At 53.4% G+C, this 23,352-nt stretch overlaps 8 protein-coding genes across 26 annotated transcripts; 5 read left to right on the forward strand and 3 right to left on the reverse strand.

The window, feature by feature from the left end:
• The first annotated feature begins 1,122 nt into the window (after positions 1–1,122).
• Positions 1,123–6,003, forward strand: H257_10838 (hypothetical protein). The gene is made up of 8 exons (XM_009837526.1): positions 1,123–1,366; positions 1,430–1,649; positions 1,711–3,023; positions 3,105–3,196; positions 3,426–3,522; positions 3,660–4,255; positions 4,572–5,098; positions 5,224–6,003. The coding sequence occupies exons 1-8, from the start codon at positions 1,140–1,142 to the stop codon at positions 5,812–5,814; spliced, it is 3,663 nt and encodes a 1,220-aa protein (XP_009835828.1). The 5' UTR covers positions 1,123–1,139; the 3' UTR covers positions 5,815–6,003.
• A 2-nt stretch (positions 6,004–6,005) lies between these two features.
• On the reverse strand, positions 6,006–8,669 carry H257_10839 (hypothetical protein; the record flags this gene model as incomplete). Its single annotated transcript, XM_009837527.1, has 8 exons — positions 8,582–8,669; positions 8,411–8,518; positions 7,446–8,365; positions 7,188–7,390; positions 6,674–7,001; positions 6,425–6,624; positions 6,290–6,383; positions 6,006–6,224 (listed from the first exon to the last, which is right to left on the reverse strand). The coding sequence occupies exons 1-8, from the start codon at positions 8,604–8,606 to the stop codon at positions 6,006–6,008; spliced, it is 2,097 nt and encodes a 698-aa protein (XP_009835829.1). The 5' UTR covers positions 8,607–8,669.
• An 82-nt stretch (positions 8,670–8,751) lies between these two features.
• Positions 8,752–10,642, reverse strand: H257_10840 (hypothetical protein). 10 transcript variants are annotated; one of them, XM_009837531.1, is made up of 11 exons: positions 10,554–10,642; positions 10,393–10,496; positions 10,147–10,327; positions 10,042–10,094; positions 9,854–9,931; positions 9,607–9,730; positions 9,446–9,560; positions 9,313–9,389; positions 9,185–9,262; positions 8,973–9,128; positions 8,752–8,923 (listed from the first exon to the last, which is right to left on the reverse strand). In XM_009837531.1, the coding sequence occupies exons 1-11, from the start codon at positions 10,608–10,610 to the stop codon at positions 8,840–8,842; spliced, it is 1,107 nt and encodes a 368-aa protein (XP_009835833.1). In that variant the 5' UTR covers positions 10,611–10,642; the 3' UTR covers positions 8,752–8,839. The 10 variants fall into 10 exon arrangements, with proteins under 10 accessions (XP_009835833.1, XP_009835831.1, XP_009835836.1 ...); XM_009837529.1 differs by having other exon boundaries at positions 8,752–9,128; XM_009837534.1 differs by having other exon boundaries at positions 9,185–9,389.
• Positions 10,643–11,343: 701 nt separating this feature from the next.
• H257_10841 lies at positions 11,344–13,719 on the forward strand. Of its 2 annotated transcripts, XM_009837538.1 has the most exons (5): positions 11,344–12,054; positions 12,101–12,242; positions 12,351–12,848; positions 13,025–13,194; positions 13,256–13,719. In XM_009837538.1, the coding sequence occupies exons 1-5, from the start codon at positions 11,366–11,368 to the stop codon at positions 13,371–13,373; spliced, it is 1,617 nt and encodes a 538-aa protein (XP_009835840.1). In that variant the 5' UTR covers positions 11,344–11,365; the 3' UTR covers positions 13,374–13,719. The 2 variants fall into 2 exon arrangements, with proteins under 2 accessions (XP_009835840.1, XP_009835841.1); XM_009837539.1 differs by having other exon boundaries at positions 12,351–13,194.
• H257_10842 (hypothetical protein) lies at positions 13,475–14,702 on the reverse strand (the record flags this gene model as incomplete). Its single annotated transcript, XM_009837540.1, has 7 exons — positions 14,614–14,702; positions 14,492–14,554; positions 14,312–14,442; positions 14,173–14,260; positions 13,933–14,096; positions 13,738–13,877; positions 13,475–13,653 (listed from the first exon to the last, which is right to left on the reverse strand). The coding sequence occupies exons 1-7, from the start codon at positions 14,665–14,667 to the stop codon at positions 13,475–13,477; spliced, it is 819 nt and encodes a 272-aa protein (XP_009835842.1). The 5' UTR covers positions 14,668–14,702.
• A 41-nt stretch (positions 14,703–14,743) lies between these two features.
• H257_10843 (hypothetical protein) lies at positions 14,744–19,569 on the forward strand. Of its 9 annotated transcripts, XM_009837542.1 has the most exons (13): positions 14,744–15,072; positions 15,119–15,281; positions 15,326–15,988; positions 16,046–16,410; positions 16,469–16,721; positions 16,776–17,076; positions 17,131–17,472; positions 17,533–17,715; positions 17,776–18,021; positions 18,072–18,404; positions 18,463–18,830; positions 18,879–18,954; positions 19,008–19,569. In XM_009837542.1, the coding sequence occupies exons 1-13, from the start codon at positions 14,752–14,754 to the stop codon at positions 19,510–19,512; spliced, it is 4,119 nt and encodes a 1,372-aa protein (XP_009835844.1). In that variant the 5' UTR covers positions 14,744–14,751; the 3' UTR covers positions 19,513–19,569. The 9 variants fall into 9 exon arrangements, with proteins under 9 accessions (XP_009835844.1, XP_009835845.1, XP_009835851.1 ...); XM_009837543.1 differs by having other exon boundaries at positions 14,744–15,281; XM_009837549.1 differs by having other exon boundaries at positions 18,072–18,830.
• A 169-nt stretch (positions 19,570–19,738) lies between these two features.
• On the forward strand, positions 19,739–20,574 carry H257_10844 (hypothetical protein). Its single transcript, XM_009837550.1, has one exon. The coding sequence runs from the start codon at positions 19,775–19,777 to the stop codon at positions 20,501–20,503; it is 729 nt and encodes a 242-aa protein (XP_009835852.1). The 5' UTR covers positions 19,739–19,774; the 3' UTR covers positions 20,504–20,574.
• Positions 20,575–21,617: 1,043 nt separating this feature from the next.
• On the forward strand, positions 21,618–22,193 carry H257_10845 (hypothetical protein; the record flags this gene model as incomplete). The annotated part of the gene is made up of 1 exon (XM_009837551.1): positions 21,618–22,193. One exon carries the CDS (start codon positions 21,618–21,620, stop codon positions 22,191–22,193), a length of 576 nt encoding a protein of 191 aa, XP_009835853.1.
• Between the last annotated feature and the right edge of the window lie 1,159 nt (positions 22,194–23,352).

A 23,352-nucleotide genomic window follows, 5' to 3' on the forward strand; every position in this document is an offset into this window, starting at 1 on the left:
ACATTCTTCCATCAAGGCGTGCCGATTCAATCCCAACTACGTGGAGCTGTTGCCGGTGGATTTTACTACCCATCCTCCCTCGCCTTGATTATATGTGCAGCCCACAACCTCTGCATAGTATACGCGTACCGGTAGTACCCATCGAATACTTCCCGTTGGTAAGTGTATGATTAATTGGTCATGCTCCTTGTCAATCTCTACACTGTCACCGCACATGTACACCACATGGAAGGTGATCGCTGGAGTTCTCAGTGTCTTGTTACTACCAAGATCAAAGTCCATAGCCAGGGATAGGAAAAAGTGTACGGAATGGTTGGGAGGCCTCCTCGGTTTCCATAAGGTGTACATGTGGGTTCTGGAGCACATTTTCGGCCAAGCGTACGATTCTATATGCATATCGCATTGCATTGCACGCATAACGTTAGTGTCAATACCTTTCCTTCACGCGTTTCACTGCTTGACGATGGCCACCAAACAACGCGGCTCGGCCTGAGGCTCGACCGGCTCAGTGACAAATGTACAGCTGCTGAAGGTGTCCCAAATGTTCTCGTCCGTATCGATCTCTATTGCCATCATGATCGACCACTTGCAGTCCGTGCAATAGGACAACACCACAGAGGCGTTGAGCGATAGAACCACAGCATTCGGTTGATTGACCGAGCCGTCCTGAGAGTGGTTGATCGACGGAGGCGTCCTGAGATCGACGTCGGCGGAGAAGCCGACACGGTACATTCAGGTCCACATGACAGCCAATCAGCGCGGTGTATGCCTATACGTCAACCTACAGCATCTTGTATATGTTACGGATATCGTGCTAAAAGCTACCATAATTTCCCCTAATTAGGCTAAATATGCCTGAAATGTCATTGATCAATCAGCGCTTACTAGAAATGCCGAATTGGACTGGAGTTTTATGGAGTTACAGGACTTGAAAAAGGCCAGAGCGGGAGTGTCGTGAATTATAATTGGACGTGATTATATTCTATGCATCTCCTGTTTGTATACAGAAACCAAGTGTTGACCGATTCTGGGAAATTAATTTGTATACAAAAGTTCGAAATAAAATGCCAGCAACAACGAGCATGCTGAATCGATGTAACGGAAGCACTCACTTGGTATTATCTGCGCCCGCCGCTGCCATGACGTCCGACGACCAGCCAGAGAAAATCCGTGTGGGCGACCTGTACTGGAAGCAAATAGGGAGCAATGGATGGGTGCTGGGGAAAGTTAGTGCGTACGACGCCGACACCACCACCGCGACGTTCGATCTCGTCGACGAAGACTCGGGCGATGTGCTTCAACCAGTGCAACAGGACCTCATCAACGTGACCATGACGCCAATCTTTCCGTCCAACCCGTTGTTCAGGTAACTAGTAACATGCTATCGACTATTTTAACGTGCATGGGTTCTAACCTGTGATGACGATAGCACGTGTGCCGATATGACGTCGCTGCACCACTTGCACGAAGCCGCCCTGGCCAAGAACTTGCAGGACCGATCTGTGCTGTCCAACCAGCGCCCGTACACTTTCATGGCAAACGTGTTGATCGCAATCAACCCCCTTCGGTACCTCGAGGAGCCCGATAAGGACGGATACATTGGCCAGTCGCTCGACAAGTGCCCTCCGCATCCGTACCACGTCGCCGAGGTACGTACTACACTCTGTCGTCGTTCTTTGTCTCGACAATCATCCTGACTGTGTGGTCTAGAGTGCGTATCGGCAGTTGGCGACGGTGCGTCCCGTGATGCAGAACCAATCGATCATTATCAGCGGCGAAAGCGGGTCGGGCAAGACGGAAACGTCCAAGATCATCCTGGACTTTCTCACGGTGCGCGCCATGTCTCACCGCCAGAGCGTGGACGACAGCGGCAACGAGCCCGAGGTCACGCGCGTGTCCGTCCGCCACGCGCCGCGCGTGCTGTCGTCGTTCTCAAGCCGCGACGCGCCGAGTAGTGTCGTCGGGGTGTGGTCGTCCGTGACGTTGGGCGACCGGTTGATGGAGACGATCCCGATCCTCGAGTCGTTCGGGAACGCCAAGACCCACCGCAACCACAACTCGAGTCGGTTCGGCAAGTACATGCGGCTGCAGTTCTCGTCGCGGCACCACCACCTCACGGGCGCGTCCATCGACACGTACCTTCTGGAAAAATCTCGGCTCGTGCATCCGCCGATGGGGGAGCGCAACTTTCACATCTTTTACGAACTGCTTCGGTCTGGCCGCGTGGACCTGCTGGACCCGCTGCATCTGACGGCGTCGCTCGATGCGGAACACATGATCGCGTCGTTTCAGTACCTGAACCGATCCGGATGCACCGCGAGGAGCGACGCTTTGGACGACGCCGCCAACTTCCACAAGCTCACGGACGCGCTGCAGCTGGTCGGCATCGACGCCGCCATGCAAGTCGACTTGTTTCGACTCGTGGCGGGGGTCCTGCATCTTGGGAACGTGAGCTTTGTCGAAGAAGAGACGGATGAAGGCACGACGGCGTGCATCAGTCCGGGGCAAGATGCGTTGGAGGTGGCCGCGGCGCTCCTGGGCATGCAGAAGGACCTGCTGTCTTCCGCGATGCTCAACAAGCGCATCACCCGCAGCAGCAGCAGTCGCCGCAACTCAATCTACTACCTCAAAAAGGACATCCGACAGGCCACGTACAGCCGCGACACGATCGCCAAGACCGTGTACGAGCTCGTGTTTACGTGGCTCATGCGACGATGTGCGAGCGCGCTCGAGTACAACGAGGCGCTGCGGGACGTGCTGCCGTACATTGGCGTGCTCGACATCTTTGGCTTTGAGGACTTTGAGCCGCACAATCGCAACTCATTTGAGCAACTGCTCATCAACTACGCCAATGAAACGCTCCAGAGTATCTTCAACACGTGCATCTTTCAGGCCGAGCAGGAACTGTACAAGTCCGAGCACATCCACGTACCCAACAACGTCGCGCTCATGTTTCCATGGGCGTCTACAGGCGGCGACCCACTGTATGCCGCGACTACTACTGCCTCCTCCAACGCCACAAAGTACGTGAGCACGGCATGAAGAGAGAAGAAGGACAATTGATGCTTGTGATATGATGATGATGATATATATGCTACTGATAGGTTGATGGCAGATCGTTTGAACGACACGAGCGAATTGATCTCGTACGTGGACAACCAAGAGTGTCTGAACCTCATGGCGTCTCGCTCTGGAGGTAGATATATATATATATATATATTTATATACATGGTCACTGACGAGGATGAAATTTTTTTATATATATATAAATTTTTCGTATATATATATTTATAAATTCTTCGTATATATATATATTTATAAATTCTTCGTATATGTATATATATATATATATTCTTCGTATATATATGGTCACTGAAGAGGACGAAGAAAAAAACTAGAATGTTTTGTCATTGCCTTTTTTGCAGGTGTGTTTTCGACCATCGACGCGATTTCGCGGTTGCCAGGGCCGTCCGACAAGAAACTCAACGAACGGCTGCACACGCTGTTCAAACGACACTCGTGGTACAGTATATATATATATATATATATAACACAAATATATATATATAACACAAATATATATATATATATATATATAACACGAGCTTGGACTACGTACATTCCGAGGCCCACTTCGTATGAATGACATGTTTTTGTAGTTTCCCGACGCCGCACCCCAAGGAAGCGCACGAGATGTTTTGCATCGTGCATTATGCGGGCATGGTCAAGTACCACATTGACTCGTTCATTGACAAGAACAACAACATCATCTCGGCGCAGTTTGAGGAGCTCATGGCCGCGTCCAAGTCGACGATCTTGCAAGCCCTGCCAGTGTCCCCCCCGACATCATCATCTTCGCCGCCAAACAGCAACAACCAACGGGGCGGCAGTGTGACGCAAATGTTCTCGGTGCAGATGCGGGGCCTCGCGAGTGAACTGGAAGGCACGCGCTGCAACTTTATCCGGTGCATCAAGCCCAACGCAGACATGGAAGTGGGCAAGTTTGATCGAGCTAGCGTCGTGGACCAGCTGCGGTGCTCCGGGACCGTCCAAGCATGCTCCGTGCTTCGCGTGGGGCTGCCGACACGGATCTTGTACGCCGAAGTGGTCGACACGTACCTTCCCGTGGTGGGCCACGCCTTGTACGAGAAATTCAACTGCAACGAACGGCTCTTCACGCAAGCCATCTGTGCGGCGCTGGCGTTCCCCACAGATGCATACAGACTCGGCGACACGCGGCTGTTCTTCCGCACAGGTATGAATTCGCGTTTTACTCAAAATTTGGCTGACTTTTGTGCTAATTTTTTGCCAAATCTATCGATTGATTGTTTGTACTGGATTTTGTATGTAAAAACGCGTTCGTTCTGTGGGGATTGGTATCACACTAATTGAAGTCACACACTAATTTGATATTATTGTTGATTCGCGTTAGAGTCATGTGTCATTTCAAAAAAAGAAGTCTTTTTTTGTATGATATGAAAGAAAAACAGAATATTCAAATTATTATAATAATTAAATATAGTTTCATATGTAGCAAACTCATACTGAGATATTGGGGGGTTGATGTGTAGGCAAGATTGATCTGCTGGACAAGCTTCTGAACGTGACCAAGATGGAAGATCAAATGCCGACGATGCTCGTCAACTACCTCGTCAAGCGGCGCTGGCTGTCTGCCGTGACCAAGGTCATGGTCTTTAAAATGTGGGAACGCGTGTTCGCCGAGGTCCGTTTCCGGCGGTCGGCGCTGACGCTGCAGTGCTGGTGGCGACAGGTTCAAGCGCGCAAGGAGCGCCAGTCGCTCGCCACCCAAGCGCGCGTGGCGTCCATGTTGGCCAAATGGACAAAGAAACTGAAAGTGATGAAGTCATTTGAGGGCAAACCCGACGACAAAATCGACTTGCTCAACAAGTTGCTGGCAAAGCCCGTGGTCGCCCCCAGCCAAAAGTGGCTGCTCACGTGGCTCGGGCCGTTGCAGCGCGCCATGTACGTCCAGAAACTGTGTCGCAAGGCGTGCGTGGCGTACCTGGCCAAGCGCGGCTTTGTCTGGCTGCTCCAACAAGTCAAAGTCAAGCGGGCCCAATTGCTCCTTCAAACCCAGGTAATAAAGCCATATCATGCGATAATCCTCGTCATATATAAATATATATATATTCAATATAAAAAAGAAAGTGTTTGATTCGAATAGACCAGTCAGTACGACTGTAATCATACTCTTGTGTGTAGGTTCGCATGGTGCTGGCCAAGCGAAGGCTGCAGGAACTCGTGCGCAGGCGTCGGGCGCGGGACCATTGGCGCAAAGCGTTGTTCGGGGCACGGATGCTGTCGATCATGAGTCGCCAGTTCCGCCGCGTGCATTTGCATCGGTTAGAGCAAGGCCAGATCGAGCTCACGGCGGCCAACGAGGCGCTGCAGAGTCAGGTCCAGCACTTGACGGCCAAACTGGACAGCGTCGAGATGGACAAGCAGCACCTGCAGCGACTGGTGACGTCCACGGCCGCGTCACTAGCTGAGCGGGAAGCGCGGCTGCAACGGTTGGAAGCCAAGATCCAGTCGGAGAACAAAGAGTCGCTCATGCTGCGCATTTTCAAATTTTTCACGTGCAGCAGCAGCAGCAGTGTGTCGTCCAGTCGTCGCCAACGCAAACAAAGCGTCGACGAAGACGACGACGAGTCCGAGTGCTCGATGACCACGTGCACGAGCGACGAAAGTGCCGACGATGTGACGGTCCAGCGCGTGCGCATCACCCCCCCGACGAAAAAGAAGCAGCAGCCTCCTCGCAACCACGTGTGGAAAGTCAGCCGGTTCTGCTTTTAACCAGAGTATGTAGTGTACTAGTCGTCGACGCATCAACGGAAGTGCATCGAGAATACGCTATATATATATATATATTTATATATATCAACACGAGCCGCCGCCGTCCAAGCCAGACCGCCGTTGTCGACTGAAGACCGGTCAAGAGAAGTTTGAATGTAACTTATATACATACATATATATAACCAACCCTCTTATGCAAAGATGGCCATCTTCTCGGCAATGTCGAGCCGACAGATGGGACACCGCGTGACTTCGGAATGCTCCGAGCATGGCTGACACATGCACACGTGGCGGCACGGCAGGCACAGGATGGTCTTCTCTGCCGACATGCAAATCACACACAGCTTGAGCTCTTGCTGCACCTCCACCTGTCTGTCCAGCGCTTGGCGCTGCTCGACAATCTTTTGCTCCTGCAAAACATACCACACATGTCATTGCTCCATCTACTAGCAGGTCTAGTAATACTAGTTCGTACCTTGACCGCCCGCGCCTTGTACAAGGCAGTGTCGAGCGTGTCTTCCAAGTCGCGCAGTTCCGACACACTGAGCGCATGCAGTGCCTGCGTGTTTCTACTCCATGTCACATATATATATAATATATATATATGTACCCCGTGAGCTCGCTCATGCGCCGCTTGAGACACTCGATGGCGCGCTCACTCTGTCGCATGTGCTTCAAGTGATCTCTGTACTTGTGCTCGTTGACTTGGATGCGCTTGCGTAGGCCCGAGAGGCTGTGCAGCGCCTCCTCCTGCTCATGTTCGCGCTGTCGGTACGCCTCGAGCTTGTCTTTGAGCTCTTCGTTTTCCATCTACAATAATCCCTTTCTCATGACCAACCAATCGACGGATCATCCGCACCAGAATCGCGTCGCGATCTTGCTCAACGTAATGGATCAAGTACTCGAGCTGGTCATTGCGCAGACTCAGGTTGTTGTCCCCACTACGGCCGTCCTCGTCTTCGCTCATCAGGTCCATCGCATGCAAAGTCAGGTCGTCCACTGCTTCCTTGGCATGGCAGGTAGTAGTACTAGTAGTAGTACTAGTACTAGTAGTAGCATTGCTGCCATGGTACTCCCGAAACAGCATCGATCGGATCGGCGGGGCATCGTGGCACCACTGGAGTCCGTCCAGCGTTCGCGCCGCCACGGTCGCTTGCTGGCGGTTCTGAAACTCCACAAATCCATGGCTACAATAATATATATCCGAATAAACACATCAATATATATATACTCTAGTACAATAATATATCCGCAAATATATATATATATATATATATACTAGTACAATAATATATCTGCATATATATATATGGTTTCAATAGTATATATATACATATATAAATACTATTGAAACCTTCTACGAACAACAGTACCCTTTCATTGTCGTGGCATTTGGGGGGCCTAGGGGTAAAATCACTTGCAGCGGGTTCGACACCATGCTAAACAAGTGCACGAGCAGCAGCTGACGGACAGCGTCGAACGCACGGCCGGCGGCGGCTACCCGCGGCAAGTTGACGACCACAACCACACACCCAAAGCTCGTACCCGGTCGGGACGTTCCAAACTCATACTGCGCCTACATATGCACATGTTATTCTGTACACACAACTCCAATATTGTACAAGTGGTACCATGTCAAACACTGGCCAAGGAAAGGTCGTGTCGGGCGGAATCGGCTGCAGAATGAGTTTACGCAGCATGGAGGCGACGTCCGGACGAGGCGGCGGCGGCGTCTGGTTGTCGGCATTCCCACGCCCAACGTGGCCGTCCACGACGCTTTGCACCAGCGCCACAAACGCCAGCACGTCCTTCTCGTTCCCGTCGTCGTCGTCGTCGTCGTCGTCTACACTGTCGTCGTGGCCATTCGTTTGCAGGGTTTGAAGGTCGTGGACATGAGCTTGCAGGGCCGAGAGGGTCGTGGCTGCGTCAAAGCCGAGCGCTACCAAATGAGGAAACACAAGATGCGGCAAGCTGCGGACGCCGTTGGAAGCATGCATCATGTGATGGGTATCGTCGTTGGTGTCTAGATCGGACGAGACCGACGACAGCGTCGAGTTGTGCATGTCGTCGTCCTGCGCATCTTCGTCGTCAGATTCGTCCGAGAAGATGGTGGCGTGCACGTTAAAGGACGCGGGTGGCACGTGGCCGACGCGAGTGCGTCGCGGTGGTGGTGAAGCTTGATTGTTCGAGTCGAACGGATGCCGCCGACGCGCAGGAGGACGTGGTTCCAGGGAAGCGCCTGGACCAAGAACGCGTTCGATGCGGGATTGTGGAGACAAGCAGTCAGGGGACAGCGGTCGCAGAAAGAACGGCGCTTGCGCGAGGGTCGCAGTCGACGGAATCACGTCACTAGTGACCACGTCGTCCTGTACCTGGCTCCGAGAATGCGCTATGTCTGTATAGCCTGAAGGCATCCATGTATGGACCTGCCCTTCCATCCCTTCGTCGGGTCGGTAGGCGACCTCACCTTCTTCGCATGAATCGCCACTGTCATCAATACCTTCTTCGAACTCAAATCCAAGATTGAAGTGAGCTCCCAGCGCTGTACGAGCTACAAGAATATTCAGGCCACTTCATTCAGTGTACTTGAACCTACGTCGAGGCAGCAGCTGCAGCGGCGTCACAGGGTCCCCGTTCTCGTCCACGACGTAAGGACCCACGGCACTGCGGATTAGTTCCACGAGGTAGTCAAAGTCGACTCCATCTACACAAGACGCATAGTCACTCAATGGCATGCATATAGCGCGCATAGGTAGAGTTCTCCCACCTGCGCCTTCTTCCGACATGTCCATTCCCAAGATCGCGTTGTTAAGCCGCCGCCAGCTTGGTAGCTGGTTTTGTACTGTGAAATTCACACCTACGTTTTATCGTTTTACTCGTTTCGTGAAAAATCCAATATCGTTACAGTACTTCAGAGTACATACAGTAGTACTGTATGTTCGTATTTAATTGTATTCATTTGTTCGAAATGTCCAATGACGTTTTTATAGGTTATAAACCTCTAAATGACTCCCGCCAACTTCTTTCATCCTGTGCAGAACCTTCGGAACCTGGCTTCGATGAAGCCTGCGTTCTTGTTTGGCTTCATGCCGAATCGGTCCTTGGTGTGCTACGTAGAAATCACGGCCTATTGGCGTATGCTGCCCCAACGGATGTACCTCGGATGGCAACAGCGACGTGAACGCTTTGGCCTTGGACTCTTCCTTGTGCGCAAACTGTGTCGTCGAGCTCTTGTACGAGCCAGGTCCCAATGCGTCTGTTGTTGCGGGATGAAGCTTCGGCGCCCCTGGCATGTTGTGCACCATGGCGGCAGTCTAACACATATACATCAGTACAGTAGCATTTCCCTTGGCACCCGCGGACTCCATACCGACATGAGCCGGTCTGCGTTGGACGTCATGCCGCCGTACTTGACCGTAGATGTCGCCACCGACTCTTTGATTGTATTCTACCACCGCCTGTCAGTCCTCAGCCCCTCCACGTGAATACCATGTGTACTCGTAAGATGGAGGGCTTCTCGTAGACGACATCCGGAGGGTAAAAGACCCGCTGCTGCTTGGACGACGCATAGTTTTCTACGGCGCCATTATTGTAGCATGTCACGTCATGGATGGCTTCAAGATGATCCAACCTGGGAACGCGGTGTCGGACTGGAAGCGCGGCGTCTGGGACATGGCCACCGCCGAGCTCACGGTTGGCTTCGCATGACTTTTCACTGGCGACGACGACGATGACTCGACCGCTGGCTATAACAATGAACAGTGAAAATTGCTGTCGAAGTTGCTTACGCACCAAACGAGGCGTGTGAAACCGCACGGTGTGGCTCGCAAACGTGTAGTCTTCGCCCTGAATGTTTTTGATCCGCAGCGTGTGCATGCGCAGGCGGTACGTGCCAGGCCCCATGTCTTCGGGGTGGCTACAATTCTCCTGTTCACACAGTACTTCTCTAACTAAAACCCCCAACCCCCCCCACACACATATCAATCGCATAGCTCCTTAGCAAGACTCTCTAACGCCATGCACTGTATCAATGACGTACGCGTATGGCTCTTTTACAAAGCTGGCAAACGTCCCCAGTTTGTACGCCTGCGTGCTCGCAAACCGATGCTTCTTGGACCTACAGCATACCATGTGAACCTGGTTACCACCATCCATCCCGTCTATCGTTTCATCGCATCATCGGGTTATGCATTTCCAAACTTGAAAGCCCAATGGTGATGAGCGTACTTGAACGCTGCGGAGTACGCCATCGTGGACGCCTCGACGGCAGTGGACAGCGTCTACCCGAGTGTGACGAAATGGGTGGTCGAGGGACAAGGGGGTGGATCGCACCGCCTTGCCGCCGTGGTCAATGTCGTATGTAGCTAGGGGCAAGTTGTTGTCGACGGACTTGACGCCGTATGGTTGCCGCTCGTCATGATTCGGTCGGGTGCGCTGCGCGGTCCGCGCCATCCGCGACGCAAACAACCGCCTCTCCTCGTACGGATCCAATTCCGCCGGCAAGATTTGCTTGCTAATTCCAAGGCCATTCATGAATACTAGTAATAATCTACTAGGATGTAGCGAACATGCATTTACATGCAGTCGAACGGATTCTTGGGCTCGTGCGAGGTCGTAAGAGGCACAGATGGACCATTCTCAGCCTCCCGCCGCCACATTTGCCGCTGCGACGCTTTGGATGCCTGTGGATACGGCACGTTGTCGTCATGACGGTCATGTTATCTGTGCAGCAGACGTACGAGGTTGAAAGCCCCCATCGCCGCGGGTTTCTTGTTCGAAGGGGACCACTCGGCCATGGTCACGCTACGGAGGATGCCACAGATGGGGCTATTCTTAGCCTGACAACGTCATCATACTTGCGTGGACAAGAACCTTGGGGGCTTTGCACAAGCAACAGTCTAGGGATGCCCTTTTGGTGGTAGCAGACAGCACCCCCCCTCCGAGATGTGGGGCCTACGCATTGCATACATGCTCCTTCTGTTCGACGCCTCGTTCCGAGCACAAATCACTGACTATGACTCAGATTGAAGTTCCCGACAGTATGGAATGAAAGAGGCGACACGAACTGTGGGGTCGAAAGCGGTGCAAGATTGAACCATCAACCATGCATTGTCAACTTCCCTAACTTCTACTGTTCGTGAGCTGATGATGTCGGAACCAGTGAGCCAAGCGAGTCCATTGCATTCTCGATAGGAAAGGTCGTGGGTTGGCCTTACAACTCGTATATGCAACCATCTAGTAACACAACATCTCGCGTCATGTTGTGCTTACTGGCACACGACGGATTCCATTTTGCCCACGCTTCCTCCCATCCCCCACAAGAATGCCCGTGGCTGTTCGTGGATTCGAATTGACCAATCCCCAACGACAAGCCAATCGTCGAATATTCCTGCGGACCGAATAAAAAAATACATCATTATTGTCCAAACGCATTTTATTGTTTACAAAAGCCAAGTGGATAATTCCAACTAATTTAAACATTTATCTATTTTTTAACAAACGTACCACGACGAAATTTCCTTTCACACTGGATCTTCCATCACAGTCGAAAATGCCGAATCCGGTCGTCCATGTGCTCGATTACGGCGCCGGCAATGTCCGAAGCCTCAAGAACGCTCTTCATGCGCTTGGATATACCCCTGTAGATGTTGAGCGGGTCGAAGATATCGAAAATGCATCCATCCTGCTCTTCCCCGGGGTGGGCAACTTTGCACAGGCCATGACGTTCCTTACGTCGCACAACTATGTGGACGCATTGAAAGCGTACATCCTCGCGAACAAACGGTTCATGGGGATCTGCCTTGGTATGCAAACACTTTTCGAAGGTAGCGAAGAATGTCCGGGTGTTCCTGGTCTCGGCATCGTCCCAGGGCTCGTCGCCAGGTTTCCTTCTGATAACTTGGCCGTCCCGCACATCGGATGGAATGGCGTAAATTTGCATCAGTCGTCGCCGATCTTTGCGCATGTGGACGCGTCCTCCGACCCCACTGTGTACTTTGTCCATTCGTTCCGCGCGTCCGCATCGTCCGCCAACAAGGTATGGGTCCTCACGACCACCAACTACGGTGATGTCGAGTTTATCAGCGCCATCCAGCACGGAAACATCGTGGCTACCCAATTCCATCCCGAAAAGAGTGGCGCCGTTGGCCTGCACATGCTGCGCGGGTTCCTCGAAGGTGCTGCTCCCACTGCGCTCACTCACGCAGCGCCCACGACCGTTTTGCGCAAGCGAGTCATTGCGTACGTGAACTCTTTCCTTGTTCATCCCTTAACGCTTGTCCATTAGATGCTTGGACGTGCGCGCCAACGACGCCGGGGACCTCGTAGTGACCAAGGGCGACCAGTACGACGTGCGCGAAGCGTCGAACGACGGCCAAGTTCGCAACATGGGCAAACCAGTGGACCTGTGCGCCCGGTACTATTCCGAGGTGGGACTGATATATCAGATATGGTGGTCGCTTGAATGTCTTTCTGTCTTACACGGTCTAAAGTGCACTTTGCTATCGAAATATCACTTTGTCATGCTCGTCGTTTAGGGTGCCGACGAGATTGCCTTTCTCAACATCACGAGTTTTCGAGAGCAGCCGCTGGACGACTCGCCCATGCTGGCGGTGCTGGAAGCCGCGTCCGCCCGCGTGTTCGTGCCGCTGACTGTCGGCGGCGGCATCCGCGGGTACACGGACGCCACCAATCGCCGGTGGTCGGCGCTGGATGTGGCGGCGCGGTACTTTCGCGCTGGGGCGGACAAAGTATCGATCGGCAGCGACGCCGTCGACGCCGCGGAGGCGCATCTAGCCGGCACAGTCGTGACCGAGAAGAGCTCGATCGAGCAAATCTCGACCGTGTACGGCCGCCAGGCGGTGGTCGTGTCAGTGGACCCGCGCCGCGTGTACGTCGAGTCACTGGCGGCGCACGCGGCTGCCGTGGAGCTCAAGCACCAGCGGGGGCCGCTCGACGAGCGGTTTTGCTGGTACCAAGTGATGGTCAAGGGGGGGCGCGAAGGCCGAGCGCTGGACGTTGTGCAGCTGGTGCAGGTAGGCGCTAACTAGTCTGCTTTGGATTGTGGGTAGTAGTACTAGTAGTAGTACTAGTAGACCTGTGAATTGTCATGTGGATGGGTACTTGTTGTGTGTTTGCCTCGTGCAATGGATGATTGGAGAAGCGAGTGGTGTAGAATTCATCTATGGCGGACCACCACTGTATTATGTAGGCGTGTGAAGCGCTGGGCGCAGGTGAAATTCTGCTGAATTGCGTCGACATGGACGGCCAGAACGCCGGCTACGACTTGGACTTGATTGGCCTCGTCAAGGCCGCCGTGACGATTCCGGTGGTCGCGTCGAGCGGCGCCGGCCGCCCCAGCCATTTCACGACTGTGTTTGCGTACGTTTGTCACCACTGAGAGAGTTTTCATGCCCTTGCCTCATGTGCCCTTGTATATTAGTGAGACAGGATGCGACGCGGCGCTGGCGGCAGGCATCTTTCATCGACAAGAAGTCACGATCGATCAAGTCAAGGCGCAACTCCGATTGGACGGGGTCCCCGTGCGCTGCTCGTTGTAGTAAATGGCGTGATCAAAACAACACGAGATTGTTTGTTAATGTGGATGCTGCGATACAGTACAGTCGTCGCCGCCTCGAATCGAATGTAGCCCACAACGGTGTCACGAGCTGCTCTTTTCGTACTCTTTTCGAAAGAGGGGATGCCGCGGCGGTCGGGTGTCGTGGATTTTGCCGTCGTCGACACTGATACCCATGGCGTGCAAGATCATAAGCACATGCCCTTGCTGTCTCTCCATAGCTTTGCGCATCTCGACCACTTCCTGCTTGCTCTTGGCCTCCACTACATGTTGCAACCACCACACAAGTATCACTTTACTATCTAATAGTATGCAATACAACTAACTGGTCTATTCATCATTTGTACCTGCCACGAGCCTTTCTTCGAACGCGAGGATGGCCGTGGCAAACTTGTCGGCGATCTTGGCGGCTTCCGCTTGCCCCTTGTCGCGTGCTTTGAGTTCCTGTCGCTGGGCATCGATAATGCCAATCAAACTGGCGCGTTCCCTGCGACATCGTTTGATTACCAACACCAAGTGAATAACAGTAAGGCATGCCGTACTTGTCCCATGTCGGCGGTGGCGTGTCCCCCCCCCCGCCCTTATTGTTGTCGACGCCGTCCTGGACGGGGGTTTCAGTTGGATGTGCCTCCAGTGGATGCTGCTGCTTCCTCGGAGATTCAGACCGCGCACGCGTTAATTTGGGGGCGGGCGGTGGAGATGCGTCCTAATATGGTGCGATAGTAAAGCGCAATGGCGATAGGATAGATAGGGCCTACGGTTTCTACTCTGAAGGGTCGTACCCGTGGGGGCTTGTTGCCGTTGCTCAGTCGGAATGGCTTTACTCTGGTCACTTCGTCGTAGTTTTTGCCCGTGGACATGTAGAATTGCCTGTAGACGAGTCCATGAAACAACAACATTGCAATCCCAGCCAAAATGTACCTTTTCAGAGCTTCGTCAGAATGCACACGAGCCCGTTGCTGGCGTGCCACGTGAACTTGCGCGGCGTGGACTTCGGAATGGGTGGTCAACTTGCCTCCCTCCACAATGCGTTTGACGTCATGCTTGTTGGTCTACGAGGGAGCATTATTGAAGCGTTTGTACATGGCGAGGATAGACAACCTGTGGAGAGAATGTGCATTCTTCGTGCTTGGCATCCTCCAGCCGACGGGACTCGTGCGCCAGCTACCTCACGCGCGACCATGACTGTGACATCGTGGTAGACAACTGGAATGGCTACTTACCCGTTTCTCCCCATGCCGCTTCCACTTCATCTGTCGGTCGTAGGCAGTGGCCATCGCGCCTGCCGCCGCGTTCGCAGTTTCGCGTTTCCAGTTGACTTTTGGCGATCCCTGATTGGTGGATACAGCTGAAACGGTTTCATGCCGACAAGGCCCAAGGCGGCAGCAGCGCCGACGCCGTCCTTTGAGAAGTCACTTCCATGGGAACATGCGCAAGGAGCGACACCACTGGATCGCACAGTCAAGGTGGGCAAGGATCGGCAGCAGTTCTTCGATCGACACAAAGAACCCCCCAGCGCCATCAATGTTGACCATATCCAAGGAGTGGGCCATGCCGCGTTGCACTTGGCCCACCGCGCGGACACGTTCAAGAAAACCTCGTCCGCCACCATATCGACTGACAACGACAGTGACAGTGCCTCTGACGAAGAGTTTGAGTCCAAGATGCACCAAGATGAACTCGTACCATTCGTCCACCTGTCGGCGTAGCTCATGATAGTTTGGGTAGGATCGCATTCTCATGGCCGAGGAATGGGACACTCGCTTCTGGAATCGAGTGAAAATACACGAAGCCATCGACACGCTGTACGCTGAAATCGAAAAGAGCTCGGACGTGGCCCGCCGGCGCCTGGCGCACAAGATGCTGCTGCATCTCAACACCCTCCACAAAGGTAACCTTCTTCAAACTCTTGAGACGCGGTCTAACTATCATCAGAGGCAAACATGACCAATGAAAACAACCTGTGCACGCTCTCCAACAAAGCCTTCCGCAAACTCACTGTCCATGTCAAGAACAACGCCGTCTTCAACATCGCCGAGCTCTTGGCCGTCTTTGCCGTACCGTACGCCGCGGCACTCTCGCACGAAAACGCGGTGCTTCGGTCGCTCACGGTGCTGCTTCGGCAAATGGACTGCGCCGCCCGAGTTCTTCAGCACTTTCGACGGCGGCGGCAGTTTGAACGACAGGTCCGAACCCAGGACATCTCTGTCGAGGCGCGCATGCGGATGCGAGCCATCAACGTGGCCAAGAGCATTGAGCTGAGCCGACAGCAGCGGTGCATCCATGAAGTACTGGGCCACGCCCCCATGCCCGAGCGCGCCGTGTTGGCGTACATGACCATCATGACGACCCTCGTCCAGGACGAGCTGCAGCCGGCCACGGGCCTTCCCCGTCACGACCGCGCCAAGATCATCCCCGCGGGGGGGCTGGTGTGGCTCAACCAGTGCGTCCAACATCGCCACAGTCCGTCGCTCGTGGCGCTCACCACCCAACTCCTCATCGTGCTGGCACACGATACCGACCGCATTTCCGACATCTTGCGGAGCAACGTCGTACAGCACGTGGCGACAAACTTGGCCCAAGCTAGCAACGACTGTGGTACAACTAGCAACAACCAAAACTATTGTCTGCAACCCAAGTCTGCTTTTGAACTAGACAAAGCCCTGGCGATCGCATTTTTGGACCGTGTGGCGCAAAGCGTCTGCGACGTCGTGCACAAACAACGCACGGGTGTGTCGAGTAACGCGTCGGACGTGTCTGGCGGGACGGTTGTCTCGGCCAAAACGTACCACAGCCTCACGCGAACCTTATCCGTCAAGAGCCACCGCAGCACCCACGTCAGTAGTTCCAGTCTGGTCAGTCGCAACGACGACACCGCGGACGCGCGAGACACGGCCTACCGCAACCGCCACTTGTCCGCGCTAGTTGTGGAGCAACTTGCAACACCGACTATCGTTGGCATATTGCTTCGCACACTAGACATGGCTTCGCCCCCATCCGTCACCACCGGCCTCCTCCAGGTACGTACATCTCCATCTCGAATATGGCACACCATATGCAATGACGACTTTGGGGCAGGTGCTGCACAAGCTGGCCTACGACGTCGGATACCCGTTGCTAGTGGACCTCGTCACACGGAATGCAGGCCGATACCTGTCGACGATCGTACAGTGTCTCAGCGACACGGGGGGGTCGGACGTGGTGCTCGCAGCCCTTCAGCTGCTCATGGCCCTCGCGTCGCGGGAAGAGGGCCGCGACGGACTCATGGTGGCGGGATTGGTGCCATTGGTACGCCCGTTGTGTGCACCGGGGATGCACGCCCCCAACAACAGTGCGTTCCTGTCTGTCGTCGTGTGTATTGGAAAGTAATGTCACGAATGGGTAGGCTACCGCTTTGTCGTGGGGCTTCTTGCGATCGTGGTGTGTGCCAACCCCGTCAATTCGTTGCTGTCGTTTCCCACGACCTTTCGAAGCAACGACAACGGGGTGTCCTTTGTCCCGATGACGTTGCTGGTGTCGCCCCACACATTACTCGACCACGTCCATGTGTGCTTGCTACATTGCGTCACCCACGACACCGCAGGCCACAGTGCGCAGTATTTCCAAACGACCAACACCCTGCCCCTCGTGCTCGAGCTGCTCGTGCAACCGCCGGGGCAACCGACCCAACAGTCGCGGTCTCAGCGGTACGACGCCCGCTTCAGCTGCTTTGACGACAAGACTGAGAGAAGGTGATGTAGGCACATTAGCGCCATAGTGCTGTCCCATCTATGTCGAGTGGCCAGCGTAGCGTCGACGCTGGCGTTTCGACAAGACGTGGCCACGCACTTGGCGGTGGTGGTGCAGACAAATCGGATGGAGGGGAGCGAAGGGGGGGGATGCGCGTCCTTTTCCCGCGTGGACCACCAGCGGCACCTCCAGAGCACCGCCGAAGCCTGCCGCGCCATGCTACGCCTGCTCCGGTGCCAGGTCCAGACCCACCAACCGCGGACTGTCGTATTGGCGGCTCAGGTGTTTTATTTGAGAACGCTCTTCAAGGTGCACGCATTGGAAGACGTCGTCGCGTGTTGTCGACCTGTCAAGTACTGTACTCGTCCAAACAATCCACAACCAATACACCCATGATTTGATTATAACATTAGCACCGTGGGCGACTTCGCGGCCGACGACGTCGACGTCGTCAAGTGCGCGGTGCAGCTCGTGGGACTGCTCATGCCGTCGCTGTCCCTGCTCGAGCAGCAGACGTGGCCGGTGGCCACGAGCGTTCACGGAGTGGCGTTGGACCAGGCGGGGATTGCAGACTTGGCCAAGCGACTGGTTGCCGCGTACGTTCTTTTGCGTATTATCTGATGAACCATATTCATAAAGCTAAAACGCGTCTCTAGGGCCACGCCCGCGCTCCTCCACACACTGGCGGCGGACGATCCGCTGCCGCGAGTGGTCAAATGGTGCTGCGGTACCCTCGCCCAGCTGTGCTCGACCAACGCCACGTGCGCCCAAGTGCTGCACGCGCGTTGCTTGGACGTTGTCGCAGGCCTCGTGCCGAACGTTCCGAGCGACGTGTGTAATGGGCTTAGGTCCATGCCGCCGCAACTGGCAGTGTGCCTTTGTGAAAGCGCCCAAGACGACAAGTACGTGATGGACTCTTCCTCGCAAGTGTTGAGAAGGTATGACGTGGCAGGCTCGTGGCGCTGCCGCCGACATTTTACACGTTGCTGGCCCAGTTGGGCCGGCTCGCGGACGGCCGCGCGGCCATCTACCGCCTCAACATCCTCACGAGGATCCTCAAGCGAGTGCACTTTGCCTCGAGCAAAGTCAAGGGATTTTTAACCCAGCACGACCACCAGTGTCGCAGTGAAATCGCCCGAATCGTCGCTGCCATCGCCAACGAGAACGCCGTGGGGGTCGGAAACGTGAACGAATTGTGTCTGCGCCACCACGTCCACACGATTCTCGTGCAGATGCTGCATCCAGAGCTGCCCCCGGACCTGCCCCCGGCGTTGGGGCCTGTCTTGTACATAAATATCCGAATAGTGTGAAGATTTCAGACGGATTATCTTTCTTGCCGGTAGGGTCGAGAGCGGTCTGGCCGCCTTGAGCGCCATGGCCAAAGACCACATCCGAGTCGTGCCGGCCCTCGTGGCAGCCCATGCGCTTCCGCACATCGTGTCGTTCCTGGCGCGATGGGACGTGGACGCGGCGGTGACGATGTCCATGCTAGAAGGCGCGGTGCACGTGATGTGGGGCATGGCCCAGAGCCCGTCGGAATCCATCCAAGCCTTGATCCAAGCGTCCAAAGTGTCGGAGCAACTTCTGCGCATCGGCTGCTCGTTTCGGTTAGAAATGCTCAAAGTTGCCATGTTTGGCGAAAAATCCGTCGGCGAAGTGGCACGGGAGACGTTGCGGCACTTGAGCGAGTTCGAAGCCAAGCGCGTTCAGTGTACGGTCTACTGTACACTGAACACGATCCAACCCTGTAGCGACGTAGCGGTGGCCACGCATTCGCCGCCGCCGTCGCCCAAATCAAGGCAGCCGAGAGTGGCGTCACCAATATCCCCTTTTCGGTAATGTCGTTTCCCTGACAAGGTCGCGGATGCGTTGACGGCATAGTGTGTAGACGGCCGCAGTCTAGCGAGACCAATGAGCCGAACGCGACGCTGCCGACGCTTGAACCATTCCAGGTACAAACAACACCAACGTGCCACCCGTCGCCCGTCAAATGTGCTTTGAACCTACCGACTTTGGACTGGCGAACCACAAGACCGCTGGGGCCCAAGCCCACGGTCGAGCCACCCACAACCATGCAATTCATCCGACCCAAACCAAAGCGCGTGGGCGAACGCAAAAAGTACCCGCTGTTGATGCTCGACCCTTTGTTTGGGGCGTTGGACTATGGCGTCGATCCGTGCACTGCAGTGGCATCTCCCCAGAGTTGGAATCACCGTGAAGGCGGTGGGGAGTATGTCGCCCACGTCTCGAGCATCATGGGCCACCACGTGATTGTTGACGTTCAATCACCGACGTTCTCTGCTGACAACGAAGTCATCATGAAGAAGACGAGTAGTGGCACCAACATGGGGACTACGCTCAATGTGTCATCCCAGCGGAAGCGGATAGGATAAACGCCAGTATGATATGCCCAACTTTCAATGACAGATTGACCAGAATTTCAAGAATCACGTCTAAATGGTGTTACAGACAAGTAACGGATCCTATATGCGGGTTCAAAAGTGCAGCGAACCTTGCGACAGATTAAGCAATTTGCTATTCTGATTATATGAACCAATTGTAAATTGAAATACAGGTCATATTAGCGTAGGTCTTTTTCGAACAATTTTCTGATTGTCAGGAAATGAGAATTTCGAAATCCAAGACCAAGACAACATGGAGCGGCGATGGAGCAGCATTCGACAGGACGGATTCATCGCGCACGGCCACGTATTGTGGGTTGGGCCCAAAGTTGTGTACCGCGTGACCATTGAAACGACAATCATGCTCGACAACGGAGAAGACGTCATGTGGGTAGCTGCAATCAGCAAGTCGAAGCTTGAAGCGTTCCAACACGAAATCCAGTCGCTCTTGCGGGCCATCGATACCCCAACGGGACCTCGGAGCCATGATGGCGAGGTAGAAGCCTTGATCCGTCAAGTCCAGCAAGAAGTGAATCGCGTGCTTGGCGCCAACTTCGCCGACGCGGCCGTGAACCACAAGGGTGCCAACATCGAGAGCTTTGCGACGTCGCTATTGAACGTGTTTGGGCTGCTGACGAGCATGCCAGTCGACTACGTCGACACGTCACTGCTCATGAATGAAATGCTGAGGTTTTACGTGCTCCTGCGCAAGTTTCTTGGCATCCCCGATGGTGTCCAGCATGCTCGAAATAAGCTCGCGTTGGCGGTGCTGAGTATGAAGGACGTGGATGACGCGCCCGGGATTTGTTGGGACGGCTGCTGCAGCATTTGCCTTGAGGCATGGGACAACGTGCCAAACCTGCCAACCGTGAAGCTTCCGTGCGACCACGTTTTCCACGAAGACTGTGTCATGATATGGATTCGACAAAGTGTCAAGTGCCCTGTGTGCCGGGCGCTCATCGCGCAACTTTCCCTCAGTTAAGTAGGTAGCGTAGCTAGCCCCGTATTTAATCGCATGTAGTAGCCTCAATCGAGTCCATATCCTAACCGTGCAAAATTCCATTGTGAATTTGTACTTACTATAACCTAACCCTGTTTCTGACGGTACAATAAGGCCATGTTTGGCTACTATAATTCTGCAGCCAGCACACTAATTTAAATGCCCATATTGGAGAGGTGTGCATGCAGCGCACGTGCCATCAAATGTTAATCACTGCTCCACTTGAGGATCAATCAACTGCTTTGTGAGTCACTCAGCATTCGCCCACAAGACCTCGTCTGGACGTTTCAATAGCTCGTCTGGAGTACTTGCCGACGACTTGGCTTCCAGTTTCTCCATTTGCAAACAAACGCGAATCGTCGCCTCCTGCAAACTCCGGGGGCGCCTCGCCTCTACCACTAGACGAGATGGGTGGCCAATAGCGAGGAGCGTTCTTGTCCAGACACCATAGGCATACTACCAGGTCGAGCACGGAAGGAGAGGTTGACTCTGATACGAACAGAAGGTGTTGGGTTGAGTTCACGTTAACTGTAAAGTTATGGTCACTAGTTCCGTAGAACGCAATATATACATCCACAATGGAATTTTTTTGCATGGTTACGATACACTGGCAATCTCATAACATTTAACAAAGACCCGTACTAGTATAATAGTTTTACTATATTACAAGTTGTCATAACGTTAGTTGGAACTCATATCCGCGCAAACAGGTCATTGATTTTCCCAATTCTTCATGGATTGTACAAACCGCGCCGACGAATCGGATTGGCTAATATCCACTTGCCGTTTCCAGAGAAAATTGGATTATAGCCAATCCGAGACAAATAATTTCGGAATATATGGGGTGAATCTCAATCTTCACATGAGTCAAGAGTGTGCGTCACGTAGGACAAGTGTTGAATTGCATGGATACTACATACCCATGCAAAGTGATATCCACGTGGTTTGTCTGACCCTTCAGTACATGTCGTGCTTACTATTAGTACTACTAGTAAGTAGTAACAGAACATGAGTTGACGATTCGGTCGTGTTGCATACCTGTTCGTAAATTACGTATTTATTGTTGACTTAAGTCGATCTTCGATGATGATCCAACATGATGCGTCAAGTTCCTGCTGCCATCCAAGCCCTTGAACGGGGTTGGAACTGTTCTACGAACATCCACTCCAAGCGCGTGGCCCCCGTCTCCGACGAGGAGCGAGGCCGTCGCGCCGCTGAGCGTGCCGAGAAGAGAGCGGCTGCTCGCCGCCTGATGCAGCAGCGTCCGCCGCGGCGCGTCCACGTCGAAGCGAAGCCCTGGAACGGCTCCACCAAGACCGACTCGAAGCGGGTCGACCCCGCAACGCCTGCTCAGCGCGACCAGCAGGGCCTCTTGCGCATGGCGGAGCGACAGGCTCGCACCTTGCGATTACAGGCCCCGCATGGTGTGACCTTTCAGCCCACTACAAAGTGGAACGCGTCCACCCGCGTGACCTCACAAGAAGTTGTTGTCGCGCGACCCCGAGTTGAGCCACTCATGGCCGTGCTGCGACCCCGCGCCCCCCTCCTCGTGTATATGTATATCTGGAACGACAGCACCAATCTCCACAAAGAAGGCCCGTCCTCGATTGTTGATGGATGCCCGTCCGCGTCGTGGTGGTGCACCTGGCTCGCGATGGATGCGCCACTTTAGCGACACGTGTGGCAATCTCAATAAAATTTAACAAAGACCCCTATATATTACAAGTTGCCATAGTTGGAACTCATATACGATATATGCTTATACATGATTGGGGCCACAAACTTCTTGCTTGTTGCAGTTCATGTCGAAGCTTGTCATAAGGGTTCAGTGTACTATGAACTGACCTATGCACCACCATTCCTTTCGATATCATCCTACGAGTCAACTAAAACGGTTTGCGCGAGGTTTGGTTCCGGCGACGGTTGGTCCAGACAAATGTCAATGCGAGCATGAAAGTCCCGAGTGAAAAGCACCGACATATCCTCTTTTGAATAGTGCAGTTTACAGTTGGTGGGGTGATGACGACATATGTCCGAGGTACCACGTGAAATATATCACTTTGATCGGGATTCCAAAGTACTAGGATCTATCAATGAGTTGTGCACCAACCCAGGCTGCAAAAATCGGGGGGTGACTGACTGTACAGTATTGTACTGTATACCTCTTACGCTTTGGGCGTTGAGTGATAATACTATTGTCCTTTTTATTTGGACCGGCAGTATATTCGAGAAGTCGACTTGACAGTGAAGCACAATTCAATATCGTCAATTGTATACTACTCAAAAATTACATAAGTTAACGTTATAACGTCATGTCTTTGGGTCAAACATCGCTGAAGTACCATTGGTTGGAATGAAACAATTTCATTAGTGGACTAGAAACTCCACATTCTACAACGAATTCATAACTCTATTATTAATACTTCGAAGTACTATTAATATTAATAGTAATACGTATTATTGTGCTTTTCACATATTTTGCCCGTTGTTTTAGCTCCTAAAACCATCCAAAGTTTAACCTAAACTGAAGTTGCACTCGACGTAAAAGTAAGTTTCCCCACCGTTCTGTCATTGGCTGATCTAAAACTTGCGTTGTTTTACTAAAACTACTTCGTTTTATTAACTCCCGTGGCCAAGCAGTCATGCAGAGTAATGACCTACTACTGGGGTAAGCTCGCAGTGCACCAGCTCACACGAGCTTTGCAGCCAGCTTGTTAGCAACTCGTTGGCACGAAAAGTCGAGCAAGAAGCACTCAACATCAACCTTTATCGAGCATAGTCAAGAATCACACTCGCGTGTATTAGGTAATCCACTCTGTAAACCCCCGCGT

The sequence above is a fragment of the Aphanomyces astaci genome (genome assembly GCF_000520075.1).
Source record: "Aphanomyces astaci strain APO3 unplaced genomic scaffold supercont1.30, whole genome shotgun sequence".
NCBI classification, from domain to species: Eukaryota; Oomycota; class Saprolegniomycetes; order Saprolegniales; family Verrucalvaceae; genus Aphanomyces; species Aphanomyces astaci.

Coding starts and splice junctions, on each gene's coding strand:
- H257_10843 (XM_009837541.1), top strand. CDS start 14,752: ATGCCGACAAGGCCCAAGGCGGCAGCAGCGCCGACGCCGTCCTTTGAG. Junction 15,282..15,325: donor TCTCAACACCCTCCACAAAG/GTAACCTTCTTC, acceptor AACTATCATCAG/AGGCAAACATGACCAATGAA. Junction 17,077..17,130: donor CAACAGTCGCGGTCTCAGCG/GTACGACGCCCG, acceptor AAGGTGATGTAG/GCACATTAGCGCCATAGTGC.
- H257_10841 (XM_009837538.1), top strand. CDS start 11,366: ATGCCGAATCCGGTCGTCCATGTGCTCGATTACGGCGCCGGCAATGTC. Junction 12,055..12,100: donor TTGCGCAAGCGAGTCATTGC/GTACGTGAACTC, acceptor CTTGTCCATTAG/ATGCTTGGACGTGCGCGCCA. Junction 12,243..12,350: donor GCGCCCGGTACTATTCCGAG/GTGGGACTGATA, acceptor CTCGTCGTTTAG/GGTGCCGACGAGATTGCCTT.
- H257_10840 (XM_009837528.1), bottom strand. CDS start 10,610: ATGGCCGAGTGGTCCCCTTCGAACAAGAAACCCGCGGCGATGGGGGCT. Junction 9,561..9,606: donor GGTTTCACACGCCTCGTTTG/GTGCGTAAGCAA, acceptor TCATTGTTATAG/CCAGCGGTCGAGTCATCGTC. Junction 9,263..9,312: donor AGAAGCCCTCCATCTTACGA/GTACACATGGTA, acceptor AGGCGGTGGTAG/AATACAATCAAAGAGTCGGT.
- H257_10844 (XM_009837550.1), top strand. CDS start 19,775: ATGGAGCGGCGATGGAGCAGCATTCGACAGGACGGATTCATCGCGCAC.
- H257_10838 (XM_009837526.1), top strand. CDS start 1,140: ATGACGTCCGACGACCAGCCAGAGAAAATCCGTGTGGGCGACCTGTAC. Junction 1,650..1,710: donor ATCCGTACCACGTCGCCGAG/GTACGTACTACA, acceptor TGTGTGGTCTAG/AGTGCGTATCGGCAGTTGGC. Junction 3,523..3,659: donor CTGTTCAAACGACACTCGTG/GTACAGTATATA, acceptor ATGTTTTTGTAG/TTTCCCGACGCCGCACCCCA.